The sequence below is a fragment of the Bos indicus genome, chromosome 7 (assembly GCF_029378745.1).
Source record: "Bos indicus isolate NIAB-ARS_2022 breed Sahiwal x Tharparkar chromosome 7, NIAB-ARS_B.indTharparkar_mat_pri_1.0, whole genome shotgun sequence".
NCBI lineage: Eukaryota > Metazoa > Chordata > Mammalia > Artiodactyla > Bovidae > Bos > Bos indicus.
In genome coordinates this window covers 61,452,298-61,475,726 of record NC_091766.1, presented here as the reverse complement: position 1 = coordinate 61,475,726, position 23,429 = coordinate 61,452,298, and the positions used below count along the sequence as shown (strand labels likewise).

At 47.7% G+C, this 23,429-nt stretch overlaps 1 protein-coding gene and 1 long non-coding RNA gene across 3 annotated transcripts; both read left to right on the top strand.

Annotated features, from left to right (window-relative positions):
- The first annotated feature begins 3,136 nt into the window (after positions 1 to 3,136).
- Positions 3,137 to 9,490, top strand: LOC139184199 (uncharacterized). The gene is made up of 3 exons (XR_011567751.1): positions 3,137 to 6,027; positions 6,726 to 6,801; positions 9,356 to 9,490. It is a non-coding gene; the product is annotated as an uncharacterized lncRNA (long non-coding RNA).
- A 5,013-nt stretch (positions 9,491 to 14,503) lies between these two features.
- On the top strand, positions 14,504 to 22,305 carry CD74 (CD74 molecule). Of its 2 annotated transcripts, XM_019965243.2 has the most exons (9): positions 14,504 to 14,750; positions 17,421 to 17,593; positions 17,799 to 17,872; positions 18,407 to 18,469; positions 19,236 to 19,331; positions 19,617 to 19,704; positions 20,685 to 20,876; positions 21,366 to 21,425; positions 21,696 to 22,305. In XM_019965243.2, the coding sequence occupies exons 1-8, from the start codon at positions 14,674 to 14,676 to the stop codon at positions 21,407 to 21,409; spliced, it is 807 nt and encodes a 268-aa protein (XP_019820802.1). In that variant the 5' UTR covers positions 14,504 to 14,673; the 3' UTR covers positions 21,410 to 21,425; positions 21,696 to 22,305. The 2 variants fall into 2 exon arrangements, with proteins under 2 accessions (XP_019820802.1, XP_019820803.1); XM_019965244.2 differs by lacking the exon at positions 20,685 to 20,876.
- Positions 22,306 to 23,429: the final 1,124 nt, after the last annotated feature.

The following is a 23,429-nucleotide window of genomic DNA, read 5'->3' as shown; positions in this document are numbered from 1 at the left end:
AATACTGGAGTTAGTGCCGGGAGGTTAAGTAAGTTTAATCCCCTAAGGGCTCTGCTCTCAGCCCCAACCACAGCCCCAAGGTGAGGGAACTGAACTTAACTTTCATATTAACCCAGAAACCCTCATTTCAGAGCTAATGTGGTCACAGGTGGGAGTGTCTCTGGGCTCTTTGTAGAAGAGCAAGTCCTCTTTGGAGAAAGTGAAAGTGTTAGTCACTGTCATGTCCAACTCTCGTGGCACCACCTGCCAGCCTCCTCTGTCCATGGGATTCTCCAGGCAAGATACTGGAGTGGGTTGCCATTCCCTTCTCCAGGGGATCTTCCCGACCCAGGGATCAAACCCAGGTCTCCCACATGGCAGGCATATTCTATACTGTCTGAGCCACCAGGAAAGCCACCTACAATTGAGGTCTTGACAGTTGTTTTTTTCTTCCAGTTAACTCCATTGACCTGGGTGATGGTGTCATGGCTCCCTTTTGCCCAGGGGAATACTATCAAGGCAATTCTCAGTCTCTTGATGAAAGATCTGGGAAACCTTTCGCAAAACATGGCCTCAGGGGGAGCATTGCTGACCTTAAGTGGTCCAAAGAGAAGATGTATAAGGAACTTCAAATAAGTTAAGTTCTGTCTTGGTGCATGTAGTCCTAAGGTGGTGGAACTTGGCCAGTGGGTAGGTAGGAGTTGTAGAGAGATTTAAGCATCAGATAAAGGAGAGTTTTCTAAAAGAGAGCCGCTAAGAGGAAATAAAACTCCTTCCTAATCATTGGAGGCATACAAGCGTAAGCCAGGCCCCCACAGGCTAGCGAATCAGAATCAGTGTGGCAGAGACAGTTGTTTCCTAGTGCTCCTTCATCTTCTGTTATGAATAGTAGCAGCCTCAGTGTTTAGCTGGATGCATGGTTGATCAGAATAGAGATCACTTTTCCTAACTATAGTCACCAGGCTATATATTACAGCCCCAGGACTTATAAGAAAATTCTTAAATAATGTCTAGATACTTGCTTTCAGATCTTTGCCGGAACTTGTCACCTGATCAAACAGACCTTCCTTGATCATCACAGATCAATTAATGTTTCTTCCCCTGCCCCACCTCTAGTCATCATTCTCAAGCTGTTTACCTACCACATGCATAGCACTTAACCCGAGTGAAAAAGTTGGCTTAAAGCTCAACATTCAGAAAATGAAGATCATGGCATCCGGTCCCATCACTTCTTGGGAAATAGATGGGGAAACAGTGGAAACTGTCAGACTTTATTTTTCTGGGCTCCAACATCACTACAGATGATGACTGCAGCCATGAAATTAAAAGACGCTTACTCCTTGGAAGGAAAGTTATGACCAACCTAGATAGCATATTCAAAAGCAGAGACATTACTTTGCCAATAAAGGTCCGTCTAGTCAAGGCGATGGTTTTTCCTGTGGTCATGTATGGATGTGAGAGTTGGACTGTGAAGAAGTCTGAGTGCCGAAGAATTGATGCTTTTGAACTGTGGTGTTGGAGAAGACTCTTGAGAGTCCCTTGGACTGCAAGGAGATCCAACCAGTCCATTCTGAAGGAGATCAACCCTGGGATTTCTTTGGAAGGACTGATGTTGAAGCTGAAACTCCAGTACTTTGGCCACCTCATGCGAAGAGTTGGAAAAGACTCTGATGCTGGGAGGGATTGGGGGCAGGAGGAGAAGGGGACGACAGAGGATGAGATGGCTGGATGGCATCACTGACTCGATAGACATGAGTCTGAGTGAATTCCGGGAGTTGGTGATGGACAGGGAGGCCTGGCGTGCTTCGATTCATGGGGTCGCAGAGTCGGACACAACTGAGCAACTGAACTGAACTGAACTAAACCCTAGTGTGGAGTCTGTGACTCTTGAGTCCTGTGGTTCTCAACCTTGAGTGTGCATCACATTCAGTAGATCTGGGATGGAGGCCTGAGGACATGTATTTCTAACAAGTCCCCAAGCAGTGCTGACATCAGTGGTCTGGAGACCACGCTTGGAGAACCAGTGGACGTGTCTGTTTAGGTCACTGCTGTATCCCAGCACCAGGAGCTCTACGTTAAGTTGTGGTGTTTTCTACATGTTTGTGGACTCATTTTGCAGATATCGCATTCAAATAGATTTAAGGCAAGTACTCTTATCCACATTTGACCTACAGAGAACCTGAGTGTCAGAGAAATTGAGTTGTCCAGGGGCACATAGCTAGAAAGGGTCAGAGCAGAGATTCGAACCTATGCTTGTCTGAAACCACAGAGTGTGCCCTCCTCAATCACTGTGCTGGCACACCCTTGGTGGGCTCCAGCTCAGTACAGTCTGGTTGAGGATTAGGAAGAGGAGGACCCTCCCTGTCCTTGCATGAGATTGGGAAGTAGAAGGCAGCAGGGGGCCGCTCCTGAAGGAGCCCGGCGTCTGTCGCGTTCTCAGCCACCGTGTACTGGTGGCCACCAGGTGGCAGCAGCATACAGACGGCATGGCGGGGTCTGGGTTCTGCCGCCCTTAACTTCTGTGGCCCTAGATGTTTCCCCTTTCTCATGGTCTTTGGTTTCCCCATCTTCACAGATAGAAGATTAGATCTCTGTAATATCTAAAGAACCCTTGCAGCTCAAATACCATCTATAAGAGACAGGTGCAGCCACTGGAAGTCAAATGCCCCCAAACCAAATATACTGTTTCTCTTCTCCCACACTGAGAAATACCCTCAAACCGGAATTCCATCACTAACAACCCCCCCCGCCCCGCCGACTGCTGCAAACCCCCACTATACTATCACTGTCCAGAAGAAATATGCAAGCCACAAAACTTAGCCACATAATTTCAAATTTCCTAGTAGCTTATTAATAAATATAAAAAGTGACATTAATTATAATATATTTTACTTAACCCAATATATCCAGTGATTATATCAATGTATAATCAATATGGAAAGTTATTACCAAGATAGTTTATATTTTCTTTCTGAGCTACACCTTGAAATCCAGTGTGTATTTGTCTCAATTCAGACTAGCCATGTTTCAAGGCTTCACCTGCGACATGTGGCTAGTGGCTGCCCTGGTAGACAGTATAGTCCTAGGATATTAATGACAAATATTTATTGAGGTATGCACTATACTGTCTTATATACATTTCTCAGTCCTCATAACACCCTATGAAATAGGCAAGATTACTATCAGTCTAATTTTGTAGATAATGAAACTGAAGTTCAGGGAGGCTTTTTGGCCAAGATCACAGAGTAGGTCAGCAGAAGAGTCTGGATTTGAACTTGGCTCTGTCTGGTGCCAGAGTGTGGCTCTTTATCTTGACATAATCCTCCTGGTAGGAGATGTTTAGGATATGCAGTCGATGGGACCCACTGACTGGGATTCCAAATCTAGGGAATGCAAAAGCCTGGGAGCCAATAAGAAGGCCTGTGAGGGCAGTAGATGAGAGGCCTTGAAGCTACCGTTCTCCCACCCTGAGTTATGTGTTTGGCAACGTTGAGCTTGCCCAGCTAACAGCCAGTGACTCTGTCAAGAGGAAATCATGATCTTAGGAAGATCATGTCAGTGTAATGAATAACTGAGCTTGCCAAAAAAAAAAAAATCTGGTATCAGGAGAAAGTGAAGACTGAGAAATGCAGGAATAAGCTGCAGGGAGTGTGGGAGAGGGTAGAATTTCAAGGGACGGGGCTAGGCCCAAAGTGTGGAAGTTATAGGGAGCAAGTTGTAACTCTGCCTCAGGAAAAATAACAATGACAGTGTCAGTAGCTAGATTTATTAAGCACTTACTAAGCAACTTAGACGTAGCACCTTATTTAACCCTCATCATACTAGGAGGTAGGTACTACTGTTCTACCATTTTGCACGTGAAGAAACTGAGGCACAGGGTGCTTGTAGGAGCAGAGTTGAGATCAGCCAACTAGTGTCGACACTGCACTGCCACACCATCCACTGCCTCAAATGGGCTGCTCATGGAGGTGCGGAGCCCACTGTCTCTGGAGGCATTTCAGCAGACCACCAGAGATGTGAGGAAATGCTCAAACAAGGATCATGCCTGAGCGGGACAGAACTAGTGAACTGATAGTGAAGCTTGTCTGGAGAGTAACGGAGGTAGTACAATTGCCCACAAAGATTGGGAAGGAATCCTGTCTTTCTAATCCATTACCTTGCGAACAGGGGCTATAGGAGGCACGACCGTCACTAAGATTGGTCACAGCGAGTAAGGGGTCTGTGGGAAGCAGCATGGCAGAGTAGTTAAGAGAATGGTCTCTGTTGATAGCTTAAACCTGGGTTCAGATCTTGGGTGTCCCACTTGCTGGCACTTAGCTAGTATTTGTACAACTCACCTAATCTTCCTGAGACTCACAGGGCTATTGTGACAGTAAAATGAGGAAACACACAGAATAGTTTATACTCAGAGATGAGACAAGCTCTGCCAAGGCAGGAAAGTCAGGAGCCAAGGCCTTGGTGTAATTCAGAAAGCTTCACTTTGCCCTCAAACCCAGTGGACAGGACTGATGCTGGCAGCATTTGCAAAATGAGCTGCCAGGGTGAGGAGGCAGGTCTGAGAGGAGAGCAGGAAAAGAGAGGCGGCAGGGAGTTGGTGCCTAGGAGGAGGAACACTCCAGGACCACTCCTGCCTGGTGGGGAGGCTGGTCAGCCGAGTGACACTGCTGGGCAGGGTGGCCCTATGGAAGCGCCAAGGACTCGCTGTGCGGGAGCCCAGCAGAGCCGCCGCTCTGCAGCATCACCGGTCCCTCCCCCCTGCTCCTGAGGTGCTCCCTTCTGGACAACAGGTTCAGACACCATGACCTGTATCCTCTTCCAGAGGCTACCCTCACCTCTCTGCTCCGCCTCCCGTGCTGGTTTCACTTCTTCCCTCCCAGACACCTCCCAACCCAATTCTCAGACCTGCTTTTGTCAAGATCTCCCATGCCTTCCGGGTGGCCCAGTCCAGTGGGCCTTTCCCTCAGCAGTGTTTGACACAGCTGACACTCCTTCACTCCCCTGTTGGGATCTGTGATCACACCCTCTCCCTATTTCCCTTCTGCTCCCTGACCACCCCTCTGCACTGTTCAGAGCTGCTCCTCATCCCATCTCTACACATCAAGGGTCTCCAGAGCTCAGCCCTGTCCCCTGGTATAAAACTGTCTGCAAGCCAATCATTTACAAACATGTATACTCACTCCAAGTTTCAGTCTGGGACGGTCAGTCATCGATGATGTCTCCACATGGGTGTCACACAGGCTATAGCCACAACAAAACTCTAGGGTCTTTCTATCCCAGAATGAGTTCTCCTGTCTCCTCCATCCCAGTGAATGCCACCATCCAGTGTATAGCTCTAAACCCGGACACCATCTTTGACTTCACTCCCACAGCAAGTCCTGACATTTCTACTTTTCAAAACAGCTATCGAATCCATCTGCTTCTCCTTGTCTCCACACCGTCTCTCACTTAAACGATTTTACCCCTAACTGATCTCCAGACTCCCACTCCTGCCCCTGGGAAATCTGTATGCCATACATCATTAAAAAACATAAACCAGCCCCAGCCCATCCCTGCTTGACACTCTTCACCAGCTTCCCATTTTCTTGGAATAATACCTAAGCTGCAGCCCAGCCTGTCCCTTCAACAGCATCCGAAACCACCCTCCCCCTCACTCACTAGGCTCAGACGCACTGCACTTCTTTCTGTTCCTCAAATGTGCCAAGGACTTCTTGTTTCTGGAAAAGACATCATCTCCGCTGCCCAAGCCAAAAAGCTCAGCAACATCTTGGTCTCACCCCTCTATCCATATTCAGTTTGGTCTGAGTCCTGTGGATTTTCCTCCTGACATTTTTATTCTTCCTCACCTTTCCTGCAATGCTTCCAGCCGTGGCCCCCAACAGGCCTGCCTCTCCAGCTTGACTTTTCACCACAGCTTCCTGACTGATCTCCCTGCCTCCAGCCTCAGCTGTGACCTGACCCCTAATCCCAGCCTCAGCCACTGTAGCCCAGTCTCTGACCGAGACTGGGGATCATTCGTCGCCAGGTGTCTCCATATGCCCCTGTGTCCTGGTGAGTGGTGCAGAACTGGTGCTTGATACATATTTGCTGGATGAATGAATCCTAGGAGAGGGCTTGATCAGTCTTGCTCAGTTGTACTAGCTGAGATCACATGTCCAAGGGCCATACTATTAACTTACCTGCCATACTATTAACTTACCTACCAGACAGCAGCTGGGAGAAGAGTCGGGGAGTCCCAGATCCTAAATTGGTTGTAGGACATCTGACCTAGGGCAAATCAAATCCTCTCCTCACTCAATTGTCCCTTCAGTACAATGGGAAGGAGCAGAGCAACTAGTCTCTTTCTCCCAGAAACACTGTGAAGTGAGCAGAAGTGAAGTGAAAGTCGCTCAGTCGTGTCTGACTCTTTGCGACCCCATGGACTATACAGTCCATGGAATTCTCCAGGCCAGCATACTGGAGTGGGTAGCAATTCTGTTCTCCAGGCATCTTCCCAACCCAGGGATCAAACCCAGGTCTCCCACATTGCAGGCGGATTCAAGGCCATTTGTTACAAAATGTTTCCTCACTCTGGTCTCCTTGGACCTTCACAGCAGTCCCAAGAGGTAGTGGGGACCATCTGCCCCTATTGTACTGACTTTCAACACAGCCTGAACCACCCTTTTAAACCGCAATTTGGATAATGACACCTTTTGCTCAAAGCCTTCCCATGGTGCTTTTTTCTTTCTTTTCTTTTTTTTGGCATGCAGGATCTTATTTCCCCATCCAGGGATCAAACCCACGCTCCCTTCAGTGGAAGCATAGTCTTAACCACTAGACCACCAGGTAAGTCCCAAAGCCTTCCCAAAGCTCTTGATTTTACTCAGAGTAAAAGCCAAGGTTGTGACCATGGCCACAAGATCTGGCCCAAGACCTCGTTTACCTCGTGTCCTGTCATGCCCCGCCTCAGTGGCTCCACTCCAACCGCTCTGGCCTCCTTGCTGTTCCTCAGCCAGGTGCATCCCCACGCTGGGATCTTTGTCCTGGCCGTTCCTTCTGTCCAGGGAATCCCTCCCTCAGACATGGCCTAGGTTAACCACCTCATCTTCAAGCCTGTGCCCAAACCTCGCCCTGTCAGTGAGGCCCAGCCCAACACCCTATAAAGTACTACCACTTGCCCCCATCCTGCAGTGTAGTAATACCTTTTGTTTCCCCATCTCTGCCATTACTCTTTAACAAACATGCTTACTTGTTTGTTTCCAACTAGAATGCAAACTCCGTAAGGGCAAGGATACTGTCTGCTTCATTCATTGACATAGCCCAAGGACCTGGCACGGAGTAGATGGGCAATAAATAATTGTTGAATGTGTAAATGAGCAAGTGAGAGGAGTAAAGTAAAGGGCTTGCCCAGGCCAGGCGTGACAGGTACAGGACTGTAGCGTGGGCCTGCTCCTTCCCCATAGAGAGGACCTTTTCTGGCCTCTTGTTCATGGCCAAGATGTGCTAGGATCCAAGGGGCCCCAACACAGAAAGGATGGCCTGGCCATGTGGGGTGGTGGACAGGGCTGGGCCTACACTGCCTACCTACCACCTAGGGTGGCTCTTTCCTCTCCCAGGACTTGGGGACCAAGAAGGAACACAAGATGGTTAGAGGTCCTGAGGGATTCCACCTCCTGGCTCACCCAAGTGAACTGGCAGGAACTCACACCTCTGGGGCCTGGAGTGCCCAGACCGAGGGAGAACAGGCATCTCAACCTAGACCAGCTCAACAGGGGCACCATAGGAGGAGACCCACAGGATGATCCTGGTGTGGGGATAAGGGCCCCTCTGGCTTTGTTGTGCAGCTCCAGATCTCTGGGAACAGTCCCAGATTCAGCAAGTTTGCAGAGGGGCTTCCCTGGTGGTTCAGGGGTAAATAATCCACCTGCCAATGCAGGAGACATGGGGATATCCCACATGCTGTGAAGCAGCTAAGCTCATGTACCGCAACTACTGATTCTGTGCTCAAGAGCCCAGGAGCTACAACTGCGAGCCCACGTGCTGCAACTGCTGACGCCCTAATGCCAGCACTCTGCAACAAGAGAAATTACCGCAGTGTACCACAATGTTACTTCTGCTTGCTGCAATTAGAGAAAAGTCCACGCAGCAATGAAGACCCACTGCAACCAAAAATAAATAAAATTATTTTTTAAAAGTTTGCAGAAAAAAATTCATCACTGAACTACTTAATGCTTATGGCACACTTAATCTCTACATCAGGCATATGTATATTAATTCATTCAATTATCCCCAAAAGCCAATGGTTTAAGTTAGTATCTATTAGTATGCCCATTTTACAGATGAGGAAACTGAGGCACGGAGGAGTTAAGTCATTTGCTCAAAATGACACATCCTGACATCCTGTAGTAGTGGAGCTGGAATTTTTTTAAAAAATATTTATTTGGCCAAGACAAGTCTTACTTGCAGCCCAAGGGATCTTTAGCTATGGCATGTGGGATTTAATTTCCTGACAGGGATCGAATCCAGGCCCCATGCATTGGAAGCACAGAGTCCCAACGACTGAACCACCAAGGAAGTCCTTGGAATTTTTTTCTAATCAATACAAAACTTTGGATAATTTCTGAGAAATTTCAAGGAGGACTACAACATACATTTTTTGCTTATGCTGTGGAAGAGCCCACTGTCAGTGTAATAATATGTCAAGGGAACAGTGGTGGAAATATAGTGTCTTCTGAGCAGCTAGCACAGTTTTTATATAGGAGGAGATTGGATTTGTACACAATTGCTTTTAATTTTTTCCCAACCATTTATTATTCAAAATTTCAAACATAGAGATGTTTATATATTGCACTTAGATTCACCTATTGTTAATTTTATCTATTATCTTTTTCCCTGAGCTATTTTGAAAATAACTTGCAAACCACATTTCATGTCACCTCCAAGTACTTCATTCAGAGTCTTCAGCCTCTAAAAATATTTTTTTCTAGCAGACTAAAATTGCATTATTGCACCTAAGAAAAGCAATAATAATCCCCAAGTATCAGCTAAAATTCAGTCTATATTCAAATTTTCCCAGCTTCACAAAAATATCTCTTACAGCTTTTTTTCCCAACCAAAATCTTGTCAGAATATACAAATTGCATTTGGTTATTATGTTTCTTTAATCTTTTAAAATACAGAACCCTCTCCACACCCACACAGGCGTCTTTTTTCATGACATTGACTCTTCCTTGGGCACTGTTGTTCTTTGGTGACTGAATTCTTCTGTTTATTCATAGTTTTATTTCATTTGTTCTTCTGTGTCTGGTAAATTAGAATTTAGGTCTAATGGCAGGTTCAGTTTAATGATATTTTTAGCAAAGATACTTCCCAACTGATGCTGAGTATCTTACCTCTTTAGGAAACACAAAATGTCACAGTGCTCTGCGATCGGTGATGCTAAAAGTCCGATCATGTGGTGGCAACCGCAGGACTGCCCCATTGTAGGGCGGCTTTTCCTGTAAACAACCAGCGAGGACTCTGGACAGGTACCGTGGCAGGTGGATATCCTGTGTCCCCCAGCCCTTTGTCTCATGATTTTGGCATCCATTGGTGGTTAACTATTACACTGGAGATTACAAACAGGTGATTTTCTAATTCTGTCTTCTCTTTTACATTAGTTAGCTTGCATTCTTCTGTAAAGAAAAAAAAAAAGAAAGAAAAACTCCTTATAAACTGGGATTGAACTATATAGTTCCTTTTGAAGAAGCAAGGTAAATTATTCTTATTGATGCTGGAATTGTCTCATATTCGGCTGGCAGGTGCTCTTTCAAGTTGGCTCCAGGGTCCTTCTGACAAACACCAGTGGTCCTTGAGCACTTCTTTGCTTTCTGAGGGAAAAAAAAAAAAGATGCTTGCGACCTCACCTGTGTTTCCCTTCCTCAGCCCTGGGATCCACCATTTTGGCACTGGGATGTTATTCCAAGAAGTTAGCCTCAGAACTCTTTTGTTTAGACCAGATCCAGGTCTGTGTGACCTTGGGCCTGTTCCTTTCCCCTTTCCGAGTCAGACTTTCTTCATGTGAACAGTGGGGGAGCTGAATCCTGCCTTAACCCTGGGTCCCTCTCAGAGTGTGGCAGACACCAAGGCTTGCTGCTTCCTGTCGTTCTGTCTCCATCTCCAGCAAGAGAATGGGTAGGACAGGACTCCTCCACTGGGCAGTGGGGCCTGTGTGACACCTGAGACCTCTTACCCTACTAGAAGAAGAGAAGGGAACCATCATCCTGTCCACTCTTATAGCTGGAATCATCTCCAGCCTCTTGTGGGCGAGGACAGGATGACCTTTGGGGTCACCCTGAACTTTGTCCGAAAGCTGCTTCGCAAGGAAAAGGTGTTTTTTAAGATTGCCATTTTGTTATCACAGTCAACTCAGAATCAACTGACTTTGATGTTAAACGGAGTTTTACTCTGTATCAAAGTTATAAATTCACATATTTAAATAATCAAATCCTTCTAAAAGGCTGGCTGCAAAAAGCGGAAGTTCCTTACCTTCCTTTCCCCACCACTTTAGAATGTTTTTAGCCTCTATGTCTCTCAATAACTTCTGGTACTGTTACTTCAGATTCTTTCAGTTTTAAACATGATCTGGTTGGCTTCTCACTGTGGACACAAGACCAAGATTTAGTCCTCTTTCCTTCTCTTCTAAGTCACTTTTCCTATCCTCTCATCCTTCCCAAATGCCTCTACTGTATGTTTAGTTAGATCAGTATTCAAAGTTCGTCACATTATGACAGTAAATGCCATTTATAGCTGTGCTGTGTAGTATGGTGTGATGACTATTCATTTCCTATAGTTTTTTGTTTTCCCCAAAATTAATAATTGTCTTGGTACAACTTAGCAACTAAACAATAGCAACAAAAAATACTTGTCTTGGTTTTTTTTCATTTGCTTAATTTTCTGTGAAATTTATCATAATTCAACCTCATTCTCTTCAAAAAATGATCTAAATCATCTCTCAGTATATTCAGATCTATCAGCTGTCTATTAATTTTATCTTATTGAAGAAATGTCTTTCAGAGCTTGTGGACCTGATCCAGTACGAATCTATTGCTTTTCTCTTGGGATTTCTCTGTGCCATCGTTCTGGGGAATCCCCGTTCCCTTTTGTGAGTTGAATTTCAGCTTCCTGTATTTCAAGTCTTCCTTTATTTTTAGTGAAGACCTTCATTTTGGCAGAGCATACATTCGTGAAGCTTTCTGAGGAAGAAAAAATTTTGAGATAATGAATGTCTGAAAATATCTTTACGATACCTTCATACCTACTTAATAATTTGGCTCAGTAAATATTCTAGGATGGAAATAATTTTCTCATAGAATTTTGAAGGTGTTGCTCCATTATCTTCTGGTTTCCAGGGTTGCTCTTAAGTCCAAAGTCATTCTGATTCCTGGTCCTTTGTATCTGTCTTGTTTCTTTCTGTGAAATTTTCTCTTTGTCTTTATTTTTCTATAACTTCACTTGATGTACCTTGGTGTGAAATTATCTTCATACTTTGGTATTCACTAGGTCCTTTCAGTTTGGGAATTTGTCTTTGAGTTCTGGACAATTGTACCGAATTTTTCCACTGATTTTTTTTTCACCTTTGTTTTCTCTGTTCCCTATTTCTGGAACATTGATATTTGGCTATTGGGCATCCTGGATTGGTCTTTGATTCTTTTTTCTCCCAAATTCTTTTTATCTTGGTGGTCTACTTTCAGGGAGATTAAAAAACTATCTTTACCTACTGATTGTTTAATATCTACCCTTGTACTTTTAATCTTTAAGGTATGTTTGTTGTCATCATGGTTCTAACAGTACATTTATCTTTATAGCATCCTATTCTTATTTCATGGGTGCAGTATCTCCCTTATCTCCCTAAAGCTGTTAATATCTATTTGTTTCCTCCATGGTTCCTTTTTGAGATTTGGTTATTTGTTTTGTTCACTCTCTTTTGTGTTAGAGGTTTTCTTCAGATGTCCCAAGAGCCTTGATTGTCTAGAAAATCAAGTGGAAGCTGTGACTAATGTGAAGGGCTTATTGGCTGAGGTCTTCCCTGTAGGGTTATTTGGCTGGGTTATTTCATCATTGAACCCCAGTATCAGAATCTTTAGTTCATTCCTTGTGGAGCTCTCCAGAGAAGGATTCTCTCATTTATTGCCCAGAAAAAGAAGGTCTGGCTTCTGGCATTCTGGAAACTGGGTCGGAGAGAAGGCTGGGACTCATCTTCAGAGCTGGGCCCATGCCCTGCACTGTGCCTGGGGATAAACTTCCAGCCCTCTTTCAGGGAGGGAGGAGTAGTTGGGGAGGGACAGGCCATGGACAGTGTGTCTAGTCCTCAATTCCTGAACCTGTTCTACCACATAAACTGGTGGATTCCCAGCTTTTCTAGCTGCAGGTTTAGAATTAACCTTTCTTGGGTCTGTTAATGACTACTCCTCATCCATTTGCTTTCCAGCTTCTAAAATTCTGCTGTTTTCTCCTTTTCTTTCTGTCCTTACAGATCTACACTTAAAAAAAAAAAGAAAAAAAGAAACTTTTTGTCATTTTAGTGACAGAAGCCAAGTGAAAGAGGAAGCAAACATATAATGTGTTTTAACCATCATTACCAAGAAATCTTTTTTTAAATTGAACTATCAATTTCACATTCCATAATATTCAGGCTTTTAAAATGGTACAGATCAGTGGTCTTCCTATGTATCCACAAAGTTGTGCAACCAGCATCACTGTCTAATTCCAGAATATTTTCATCACCCTGAAAGGATATCCCATACCCATCAGCAATCATTCCCCATCCCCTTTCCCCTGGCAACTGTTGATCTACCTTCTGTTTCTATGGCTTGACTAGACACTTCATATAAATGGAATAGTACAAGATGTGGCCTTTTGTGTCTGGCTTATTTCACTTATCATGATTTTTTAAAATATATATCATGATAATTTAATGGCATTATTAAAGTGTATACAATCCAAATTTAAACACTTAGCATCTAATCTCAGTTTCACTTGAAATAGATAAGCGAATTTTATTTATGTATCAATACTTCTTACTCTTTGATGATTTAGAACAGAATTTTCTAAAACAACTTTTGTCAAACTTTGTCTCTCTTCAGATGTTTGGTCAAATTCACTTAGCATGATGCTTTCAAAATTAATTTTGTGGCATGAATCAGTACTTCATTCCTTTTTTTTTTTTAAAATAAGACTTGTATTGAGACATTAATTCTTCTTTATGGCTAAATAATGTTCCATTGTATGGATATACCACATTTTGTTTACTCATCAGTTGATGAATATTTGGGTTGTTTTTGCTTTGGGGCTATTATGAATAATGATGCTATGACCATTTGTGTATAAGTTTTTCTATGGATACATGCTTTAATCTGTCTTGTGTAGATATCCAGGAGTGGAATTACTGGATCATATGTAACTCCATATTTAACTTCTTGAGAAATCGCCAAATTGTTTTCCAAAGTGGCTGCACCATAGTACATTCCTGCCAGCAATATCTGAGTTCCAATTCCTTCACATCCTTGTCAACACTTGTAATTATTTGTCTTTTGATTACAGCCATCATAGTGGATGTGAAGTGGTACCCCATTGTGGCCTCAATCTTCATTTCCCTAATGACTAATGATGTGGAGCATCTTTTCTTGTGCTTATTGACCTTAAATTTGCTGAAAATTTAAACATACACACAAAAGACATAAAGATTAATAAAACAAATATGGTCTATAAGACACAGATAGTGAGAAATAAAATCATGCCAACAGTTAAACCTCCCCTGGGTACCCTTTCCCAGACCCTCTTCCTTCCCTCCCTGTAGAGGTCTCCACTGTCAGGAATTTGAATGACATAATTTGAGCATTAGGAAGCAGAAGGGTGGAATGGTTAAAATCAAGAGATGGATGCATGATTCTGGGCAAACATGTAGCCTCTCAAAACCTCAGTGTCTCTATCTATAAATGGAGATAATAAAATAAAACAGCCCTTAAAATGTCACTGTAAAGATTAAATGAAACAAAGCATGCAAAACGATTAGCACAGTGCCGGCTCAAAGGAGGGCTGGGTAAGTGCTGGCAAATATTAGTACCAGAGCCTTAGAACCAGGGACTCGGGTTCATAAAATGCTTATATTAGCAGACAGCAGAGAGAACACTGAATCCAGCTTTCCTCCCCTGGCTCTGAGATGACATAACTGAGGCCCTGAGAGAAGGAAAGGAATTTGTCTAAGTTCACAAAAGGGGGGCAGCCCCTTTATGTACCCACTCATCTACAGGTGAGAGGGGAGACAAAAAGAATTTTCGGCTTTTTTTTTTTGCTTGCTTCAAAGTGATTTCCTATCTAGGGAGTGAACAGTTACCCGTTTCTTGAAACCTCCAAAGAGCCTTATGAATCCACAGGTCTGCCCAGAAACAAGTGACGCGGGCCCTGTGCAGCCAATGGAAACATGCTGGCCTTTTCACCTGCCTCAGGGGGGGCTCCCCCTACTCATCCTGTCCCATTAAAGGCAACTTGCTGAAGTGAGGGTATTTCCAGCTTTGTGGCTTTCACTTCCACTTGTACCAGGTGGGCGGAGTGGCCTCCTGTAGACGAATCAGATTCCTCCTCAGCCCCAACTTCAAGAGGTGAGCACGGGGCTCAGCATCCCAGATACGCAGGCAGCGGCAGCAGCAGCAGGAGTGGGAAAGACCAGAGGTCAGAAGCATGGAAGACCAGCGTGACCTCATCTCCAACCATGAGCAGCTGCCCATGCTGGGCCAGCGCCCCGGAGCCCAGGAGAGGTATGTGTGAGCAGTAGGAGAGAGCAGCCAAATCTTGGACTGCACAGACGTACGTGCACAGGCGCTACAGAAGGAGCACTAGACCGGGAGTCGGACGAGTCATGAACTTAGGCTCTGACTCCCACACTACCTGGGTGGTCTGGGGCAAGTCTCTGGCCGTCTGGCTTCAGTTCTCCCACCTGTGAAATGAACGAGTTCCTCTAGGGCAGGGGTTTTAACTTTCTTTGCATCACATACTTCTCTTCTGAAAATCAGAAAGCTCTGTACTCATTCCCTACAGTTTCCCACAGTATCAGGAGCTTCCCAGAGTCCCTTGAAGCTGGGCCATGAGCCCTAGATTAGAATTTTGAAAATATTATGGATCCTGGATGGAGAAGCAGATTTTCTAAAAGAGAATGGCAGAAGCAGTTCATCATAGAGGAGTTTCCTCCTAGTTATCATAAGTTGGTGTATGTGTTTATATCTAGGGAATTATAGTTGCAGGTGTCTGTAGAGTAGATGAAGATGTTTGCTATCACAGGAGGGAATGAGAGATGTTGGAGGAGGGTCAAAAAAGGGTGAGGTGGGGGGCTCTGGCTAAATTTCTAGAAGGGGCTGTGGGTTGATCTGGGTGATGCCCTGCCCATGCCCCTCTCCCTTGCAGTAAGGGGCCAGCACAGCCATCCAGAGGACCCTTTCCCAGATCCTTATCCATCTGTTTCCCTGAAAAAAACATGGGGAATGGTTAGAATACAGCTACCCCAATGTCCCTGCCCCCCCCCCCGATAATTTGCATATTACAGAGACTTGTTGTGATGTCAGCAGTTGCCAGGCAGAAAGGGGTTTGGGAGAGACTCTCAGAGATGTCATGAGGAACTTCATACTGTGGGACATGTAACTAGAGATAGACCATTAGTGTCTGGCCTGTGAAAACCCTGGGGAATCCCATGGCTAGGAGAGCCAGCTCTTGTGAGGGCTGGATTCTGGTTGAGGTTCTGCAACTGTCATGTATGACTTGTATAAATCACAGTTTCTCTCTGGGTCTCAGTAGTAGCAGCAGCAATAATAACAACAGTGGTTATAATAATAGTTCCTATTCACTGTACACTTGTTACCAATCCTCAGTCCCTGTTAGATATTAGTATGATTAGTTTTGTGGTGGGCATATAACTAAATGCTAAACTCAATCATAATTCTTTTACTAACTCTTTAAGTTGGGTACTTTTATTATTTCCCTTTTTACATAAGAGAAAATGGAGACTCGTATTAACAAGTGAGTCACCAAAGTTATTGCAGCTAATGAATCCTGGAGCCAGAATTTGAACCCAGGACTAGTCTGATATTAAAATTTGAGTTTGTCTACCATCTGACCCCCTTCTAGAGGCACAGTTTGCAGGGAGGGGAAATGGGTCCCCTCTGAGCACAGGCCACCCAGTGAGTTGCAGAGCCAGCGTGGGCTCAGTGAGCAGAAAGGGTGCCCCCTTGTCAAATCCTTGTCTGGTTTTCCCTCAGTTCAATCACTGCTTCTAAAAACTGTCCTGGCCTGTTTTGGACCCTTTTGTGAACATTTCTGCCTGGCAACATTTGTACCATGATTCCTCCCAGTTCTGGTTGGCTCCTGACTTTGGCCAATTACTTATTCAAGAAAGAGGCAGTAGAAAGGAGGAAGTGACAAGAGTTGGCACTCATCCAGAACCAGGAGACAGGCCATCAAGATGCATGAAGAAGAAGGAAACCAGATGCTAAAGTTAATTATTAACTCCCTTGAGATTGGTGCTCAGTGTTACAGACTACTAACTAGGTGCTAGGTACGGAGTCAAGAGCTTTATCCTGATCTCATTTTATATAACAACCCTTTGAGTAAGATATTCTTACCTCACGTTACTAAGAGAGGTTGAGTGACTTGCCCCTGTTCCCTGAGCTAAGGGAATGACAGAACCAGGATTACAATCCAGGTTACAGGGTCTCGTCTTTATTATGACTCTCTAGATTCTTAGACCTTATGAGAAACTGAGGTTCAGAGAAGAGACAGTGGGAGGCACAGCTGGGACTCAACTTGGGTGTGGGGTCACTGAAGAGGTGAGGTCATAGAACTTGAACTCAGGAAGAACCAAGCTTGGGTGGACTTTTCACCACTTCAGAGACCAGGCCGCCCCTCTTCCTTGGGAAGGCCAAAAAGTAGGATTTGTTTTCCCCTCCTTTCTGGTTTTCTCCTTTTCTCCACACAGGAATTTTACATTCTCCTTTCAGAGTAATAATCCCCTGGACTGGGCCTTGGTCCAGAAATCACAGAGGACTGGCGAGCAGAGAGGCAATAAGAATGAGCCATGTTTGTGATGTCATGAATTACTAGGCAGCAGGGTCTTCCTGGGGTTTCCTCAGCTGTCCTTGCTGGTTCCCTCGAGAAGACAAGGCCCTCGTTCTTGGCTCTTCCCCACACAGGGGCAGCTCCAGGGTTTCTACCTGGGAGGGCTATAGGGGCAGCAGTGGCTGGAGGTAGGGGGTCAGGAGGATATCGTCAAGCTGTAAGTTCATAGGCACTTATTTGTGCTTAAAGCGTGTGTTTGTTAGGGGCAGCTGAGGGCAAGGGCTGGAACTGTGGGGGCACATTCCCCCATTCCCAGCCAGTCCCCAGGGCAGTCACTTCTGTGGACTCTCCTCTGACCTATGTCCCCCTCCTCCCCTCCACAGCAAGTGCAGTCGTGGAGCCCTGTACACGGGCTTTTCCGTCTTGGTGGCTCTGCTCCTGGCTGGCCAGGCCACCACTGCCTACTTCCTGTACCAGCAGCAGGGCCGGCTGGACAAGCTGACGGTCACCTCCCAGAACCTGCAGCTGGAGAACCTGCGCATGAAGCTTCCCAAGCGTGCGTGCCCTGCCTCTGTCCTGACAAGCCCCCTGCCCCTCACCTCAGAGAACCCTCATTCCCGCCCCAGCTGGGCCCCCTGTCCTCGCCCTCTGGTCTGGAATTCCAGCCCCTCATCTGGGTCTGAGCTCTCGGTCCCCGTGTCTGAGTACCCTCTTCCCTGGGCACTGGGGCCATACTCATGCTGTGCCTTCTGCCCCTACAGCTGCCAAGCCTATGAGCCAGATGCGGATGGCCACTCCCATGCTGATGCGGGCGCTGCCCATGGCAGGCCCAGAGGTAAGGCCAACCCCAGGGCAGGAGAGGGAAGCTTACTCCGCCTGGAGAGGGCAAGTGCCAAGGGACAGGGGAGGACACCTGGCTCAGGAACAGCACAGCTGGAGAGGGGGACCTGGCTGTTGGGGGGAGGAACAGGAATTCCAGGGGTGAAAGAGGAGGAAAGAGCCTCTTGGGGCCCTCTCTGGGAGGAAGGCCCAGCCCTCCACAATTATAAAGTGCTTCTCATTTCCCAGAGCGTCTCACAGTCCCTCCTATTTTCAGAGCCCTTGATATATAGATGATGTTTCTGTTCACAAAACTATCTCCTGTCCACAAAGCCTTGGGCAGGAAAGCGTTTGCAGAGTAAAAGAACAGGATATTGAGGCAGGAAGGTAACAACCTGCTCAAGCTCTCACAGTGGGACGTTGTAGCGATGGACTTGTTGAACATCTGGGAATCCAGACTCTCACCCAGACCCCAGCTGCTGGCTCTGCTCTGGGCCCCACCCCCAGGGGCCAGTCCTGGGAACTCCTCCCTCTTTCCTTCCTTCCACAGCCCATGAAGAACGCCACCAAGTACGGCAACATGACACAGGACCACGTGATGCACCTGCTCCTGGTGAGTGGAACCTGGCTAGGCAGCCCTCACCTCCCACCCCATCCCCATAGGCCCCTGGCTGGGGCTGTGTTTCAAAACCTGCACTGGGCCCGGCTCACAGCGGACGTTCAACGTGGGCTCCGCAGATTAGTGAAGCAACACAAATGTGGCCCTTAATGTTCTATGAAGTTCAGCCCCACTGCTCCCCACTTTTTTGTGTTTGAGGTGGAGAAACTAAGGCCCAGAGTCTGGAAGTGACTTGCTCAAGATGCTTTATTCCTTCCCAAATTTTTACTGAGTAGCAGCACCAGGCACTGTGCAAGGCTCTGGAGCCACAGTGGGGAGCAATCAGATCAGTCCTAGTCCATGGAGATCTCAGGCTAGCATGGAGACAGATGGGTGACCAGGTGATGAGGGATGTGCAGGGGCCTTTGAGAGAAAAAGTGGCCAAGGATCTGACTTAGCTGGGGCAGGAGTGCTGGGATGAAGTCGAGGGTTTCCTCTGAAGGAGGTGAGACCTGGAAGATGAGTAAGAGTCTGCAAGGATCAGAAGACTGACGACTGTTGGTAGAACTGGGCCTGGAACTGGGTCTCCCGACTCCCAGCCCTGGGGTGTTGTAGCTGGGCCCCTGGATTACTTTAACACATCCCCTTCCCCATTAGCTCCAGTGTGCTGAGGTCTGGGCTCCACACCTCAGAACCAAAGATCAGGGCAACATGAGCTGTACATTAAACCTTGCCTGCCTGGAAGCTTTTTAACCTTCCTTCCTGCCTTGCTACCCTGCAGAAGGCAGACCCCCTGAAGGTGTACCCGCAGCTGAAGGGGAGCCTGCCAGAAAACCTGAAACACCTTAAGGACTCCATGGATGGCTTGGACTGGAAGGTCAGCAGCTTTCCCTGCACTGGTACCCTGCCTCCCTGTCTAAAGCAGCCCTGGGACGAGCGGCGTGAGCAGGGAAGCCGTTCTCAGGAAACTGGAGGCGGCTTCCCAGCACTTAAGAAGCTCCCACCATGGGAGAATGCTTGGACTCAAGGAACCACCTTGACCAAACACTGGGGGGTGTCTGAGGGGCAACCAGGTCCCCACTGGCCCTCCATGTCCCAGGGGCACAGTCAATAGGGTGGGAGTGGGCTACTAAGCCTGACTCTTGGCCTTTATCTCCATTAGCTCTTTGAGAGCTGGCTGCATCAGTGGCTCTTGTTTGAAATGAGCAAGAACTCGCTGGAGGAGAAGCCCTTTGAGGGTCCACCAAAAGGTAAAGGGAATGTGAATCTTGGGGAGGTGGGGTTTCTGGGACCTCCCTGATCCAAGCACAGGGCTCTCCCAGCCTCTCAGCTCTCACTCCTGTTTCTCCTGCCTGTTCTGGGCTCGTCTGCCCCCAGCCCCCATCCTGTCCCTTCAGGAGGTGACCTCCCTTGTGGAGGACGGAACTGCACAAGGAGGCCTGGAGCAAAAACCACCCAAAACATCCCAGGAGTCATAGCAATGATCTTCCTCACCCAGCACTGCATCCTGCAGGCTCACAAGGGTTGGGCTCATGATTCCCACCCTTCCAAGGGACCTCTCCTGTCACACAGCCACTGCTGCTAGCTAAGAGGGCCTTGAGGTTCTTCCATCTCATGGGCAATGTGTACCAGGGTTTTCAGCTTGAAAGCCTTTATGGGTGCTCTGTTCTCATCCTGGTGCTAATTGGCTATGTGACTTTGGGCAAGTCTCTTCCCTCTTGGCTTCAGTTTCAGAAGTGGAAGATCAGGGGCCCACCCTTCCTGAACTCCAGGATTCTCCATCATGGATTCAGAGAGGGCACCTTGCATGTTATCTTAACCAACTTCCAGCTAATGTTCAAATCCCCTCTATAACAGCCTCATCACATGGTAACCCCCATTTCTACTTGGATACCGCCAGTAATGGGAGCTCAGACTCGGCAAGGAGTCTACTGCTTTTCTCTAGAAATCAGAATCATAGGTGCAATTCTAAACTCTAATAGGTACCGAGTGTCAGAAGAAATCATCATGTTCTGGGATGAATTAGCAACACAGCCATGCATTTCCTCTCTGATCCTGGACCTGGTTGGTCCAGGCCTCAGTTTCTCCATCTGTGCAATTGGTAGAGCAAGTGCAGCCACTTGGACAGAAGGCATTAGGCACACAACAGTGGTATGTGGACCTCTGGTTCTGCTGAGACCCTAGCCCAGAGCCCGCTCACTCACTGTGTTCACCGTGCCTGTCGCTTCAGTACTGACCCAGTGCCAGGAAGAGGTCAGCCGCATCCCTGCCATCCACCCGGGCGTGTTCAAGCCCAACTGCGACGAGAACGGCAACTATATGCCGCTCCAGTGCTATGGGAGCATCGGCTACTGCTGGTGCGTCTTCCCCAACGGCACCGAGGTCCCCCACACCAGGAGCCGTGGGCACCGTAACTGCAGTGGTAAGCGGTGGCCGCTGTGCCAGGAGCAGGAAGGAGCAGGACGGCTGAGGGGCAGGTTGTCCCCCGGCACACCATGGGCTAGGACACGCAAGGTGCCCTCTCTGGGCAGCAGCCACTCAGCCATGCATCCACCCACTGTGCATTCCTTATTTATTTGTGTACTATTATTTCTCTCCTTATGTCCACACTCATCTACTTAACTCATTTGTCCTCCAACCCTTCCACTCTACCCATCCACGAGAGCATCCAGGGTCCTCCAGATCCACCCATCTGATTTCATCACCCGCTCCTTGGCCTCGCTCATTCAGTTCCCCAGCCACATCTCACTGCTGCTTGCAGCCATCCAACAAGCGTCCTTCCATTCACATCTGTTTTACCAAGCACCAGGCTTGTGGCAAGGTTGGGAAGAACTAGCCCACCCAGGCTCCTTGCCAGTGGGCACAGTAGGCTGGACTGCAACTAACGAGTGGACTCTCTGCTCCTTTGCAGACCCAATGGAGATGGAGTATCCGTCATCTGGGCTGGGGGTGTAAGCAGGATTTCAGTAAGGTAAGCACCCTTGCAGGGCATCTAGTCCCCAGTAGCTTATCCCCAGAGGGGCCAACTCACTCGTGGATGATGACCCCAGGCCATTCTCCAACTTCCTTCTCACAGATGAGGACCAGGGCTGGGGGTTCTGGGGCCATGGCAGTCAATTTTTGTATCCAAGCAGGAGGCAGTAGAGGGTGAAGGGCCCTTGACTGCTCCGAGGCCACAGGATGCTGGGAGGGGGCAGGGACAAGTGACTCCAGCCCTAACCTGCTGCTTCCCTCCCTGCAGTCGCCCCGTGAGCTCAGCAGACGCAGACGCCAGTACCCAGACAGCCCTGCAAGGCCACAGCTTCCCTCCCTGCCCCAGCCCCTCTCCTTCCCTTACACACCCCTTCCCTTGCTGTCTCCCACCCTGCACCTCATTCTATGAGACTCTGCCTCTCCATCAGCCTTGGACACAACTATCATATCAGAACGGCATAGATTAGTGGTACGCTTGCTGCCCAAACTCCCATCCACTAGCAGGAACGCAAGGCCCAGGGACATGGACCATGAGAGGCTGACCCCCAGTGCTGACACCACAGCAGGCTGACACGGAACTCCAAGATCATGGAAGTGGTGGGCAGGTGCAGGGAGAAGGGACGGCACTGTCCCAAGTCCCAGGACGGACACCTCTGCTGTCCCCTCCCCTCCAGGCCTCAGTTTTCCAGCCCTTTAACTGGGGGCATGAGCCACCCTTTCCCTCTCCCCGGCATCATACACCCAAGAAGAACGAGCTCCCCCAAACTGCAGCCCCTCCCCTCACTTTCTGCCACCCCCTAGTTCCCTCTGCACAGCCAAGCTTGTCATCAGCCCTCCAGCCACGGCTCCTGTGAGAATAAAAGGTAGTGAGTAGAACACGCCCGGCTCTCAGCTGTTCTTTGGGTATGGTCTGTCTACCCCAAGGGGGTGAACTGAAGACCTGGAATCCTGTAGTCGAGGAGGGAGGTCACAGCCTGGGGAGCCCACTCACAGATGCCGGGCTGAGGGGCTGCAGTGTTTGGACACAGACCACTTCTCCATGTTTCACACACAGGAATACTTTACTTCCAAGAAGAAGAAACAGGCTCTTGCCCATAATTCTTTAAGCACCAGTTCTTCTGGGTCCAGCTTCTCCTGTCCCCGTTTTCATTTCTATACTAAGAACAGTACAAGTGTAATGACAGATGGCAACAACGCAGGCCCTTGTATTGGGACCACCAGGGAGTGGGGGCTGTGGAACTGGGGGCCAATGTCCTACTTAAGGGGTGGCCGCTGTGTGGCCCCAGCCGCTTGTTGCCAGGAGGAGCACAGGCCCCTGTGGTCACATTTCTGGACTTTCCAAGAGGAGCCCTAAATGAAAAAGTTTATTGAAATCTCTCCATTTCTAAGTCTGAAGACTTGCTAGGGGTCAAAGGAACCCAACAGGACAATGCTCTGCAGCCTCTCTTCTAGCCAACACACTTAGGGGAAGAGAGGCGACCTGGGAGGGGGTCCTTGCCCAGGGGCCCCCAGTTAAGGGTACAGTTGGCTGTCACCCTGACTCTCCCAGACCCCCCAAGCTCAGTGCTGTTTCTGCATGGACTCTCGCTGTCTCCAGCAGAAGGCTAAAAGCCTTGGACCTTCACACTGCTCTGGGCCCAGGGAAGTGGGCTCCCCCATCACCGCCATCACAAACTCCTGTGGATGTCACCCTGACACATCTTTCGAGTGCCTCCACTTCTTGCCTTCATCATAGCAGAACCTTTGTAACCTAGCCTGACCATGCCCAAGCTCCCCCTTAGCTTAGATGCCACCTCCTCCAGGAAGCCTTCCCCACCCCATCAGGGCCCTTTGCTGAGTCTCCTCCTTTGGCAGACAGGGTGTCACTCACCACAGTATCCCAGAGTCTTGATACACCGTCAAGAATAAATCCTGAGCAGATGAGGTCTGTTCATCTCCCAGTGTCAGTCAGACTCTCCCTTCCAAGAATCAATCAATTGCAGAGCGTTTGCCCAGAGGCACT

Bases quoted from the DNA above. Each gene is read 5' to 3' on its own strand.
- CD74 (XM_019965243.2), top strand. From the start codon at position 14,674: ATGGAAGACCAGCGTGACCTCATCTCCAACCATGAGCAGCTGCCCATG. The intron at 18,470-19,235 runs GTGAGTGGAACC...GCTACCCTGCAG, and splicing joins ACGTGATGCACCTGCTCCTG to AAGGCAGACCCCCTGAAGGT. The intron at 20,877-21,365 runs GTAAGCGGTGGC...GCTCCTTTGCAG, and splicing joins TGGGCACCGTAACTGCAGTG to ACCCAATGGAGATGGAGTAT.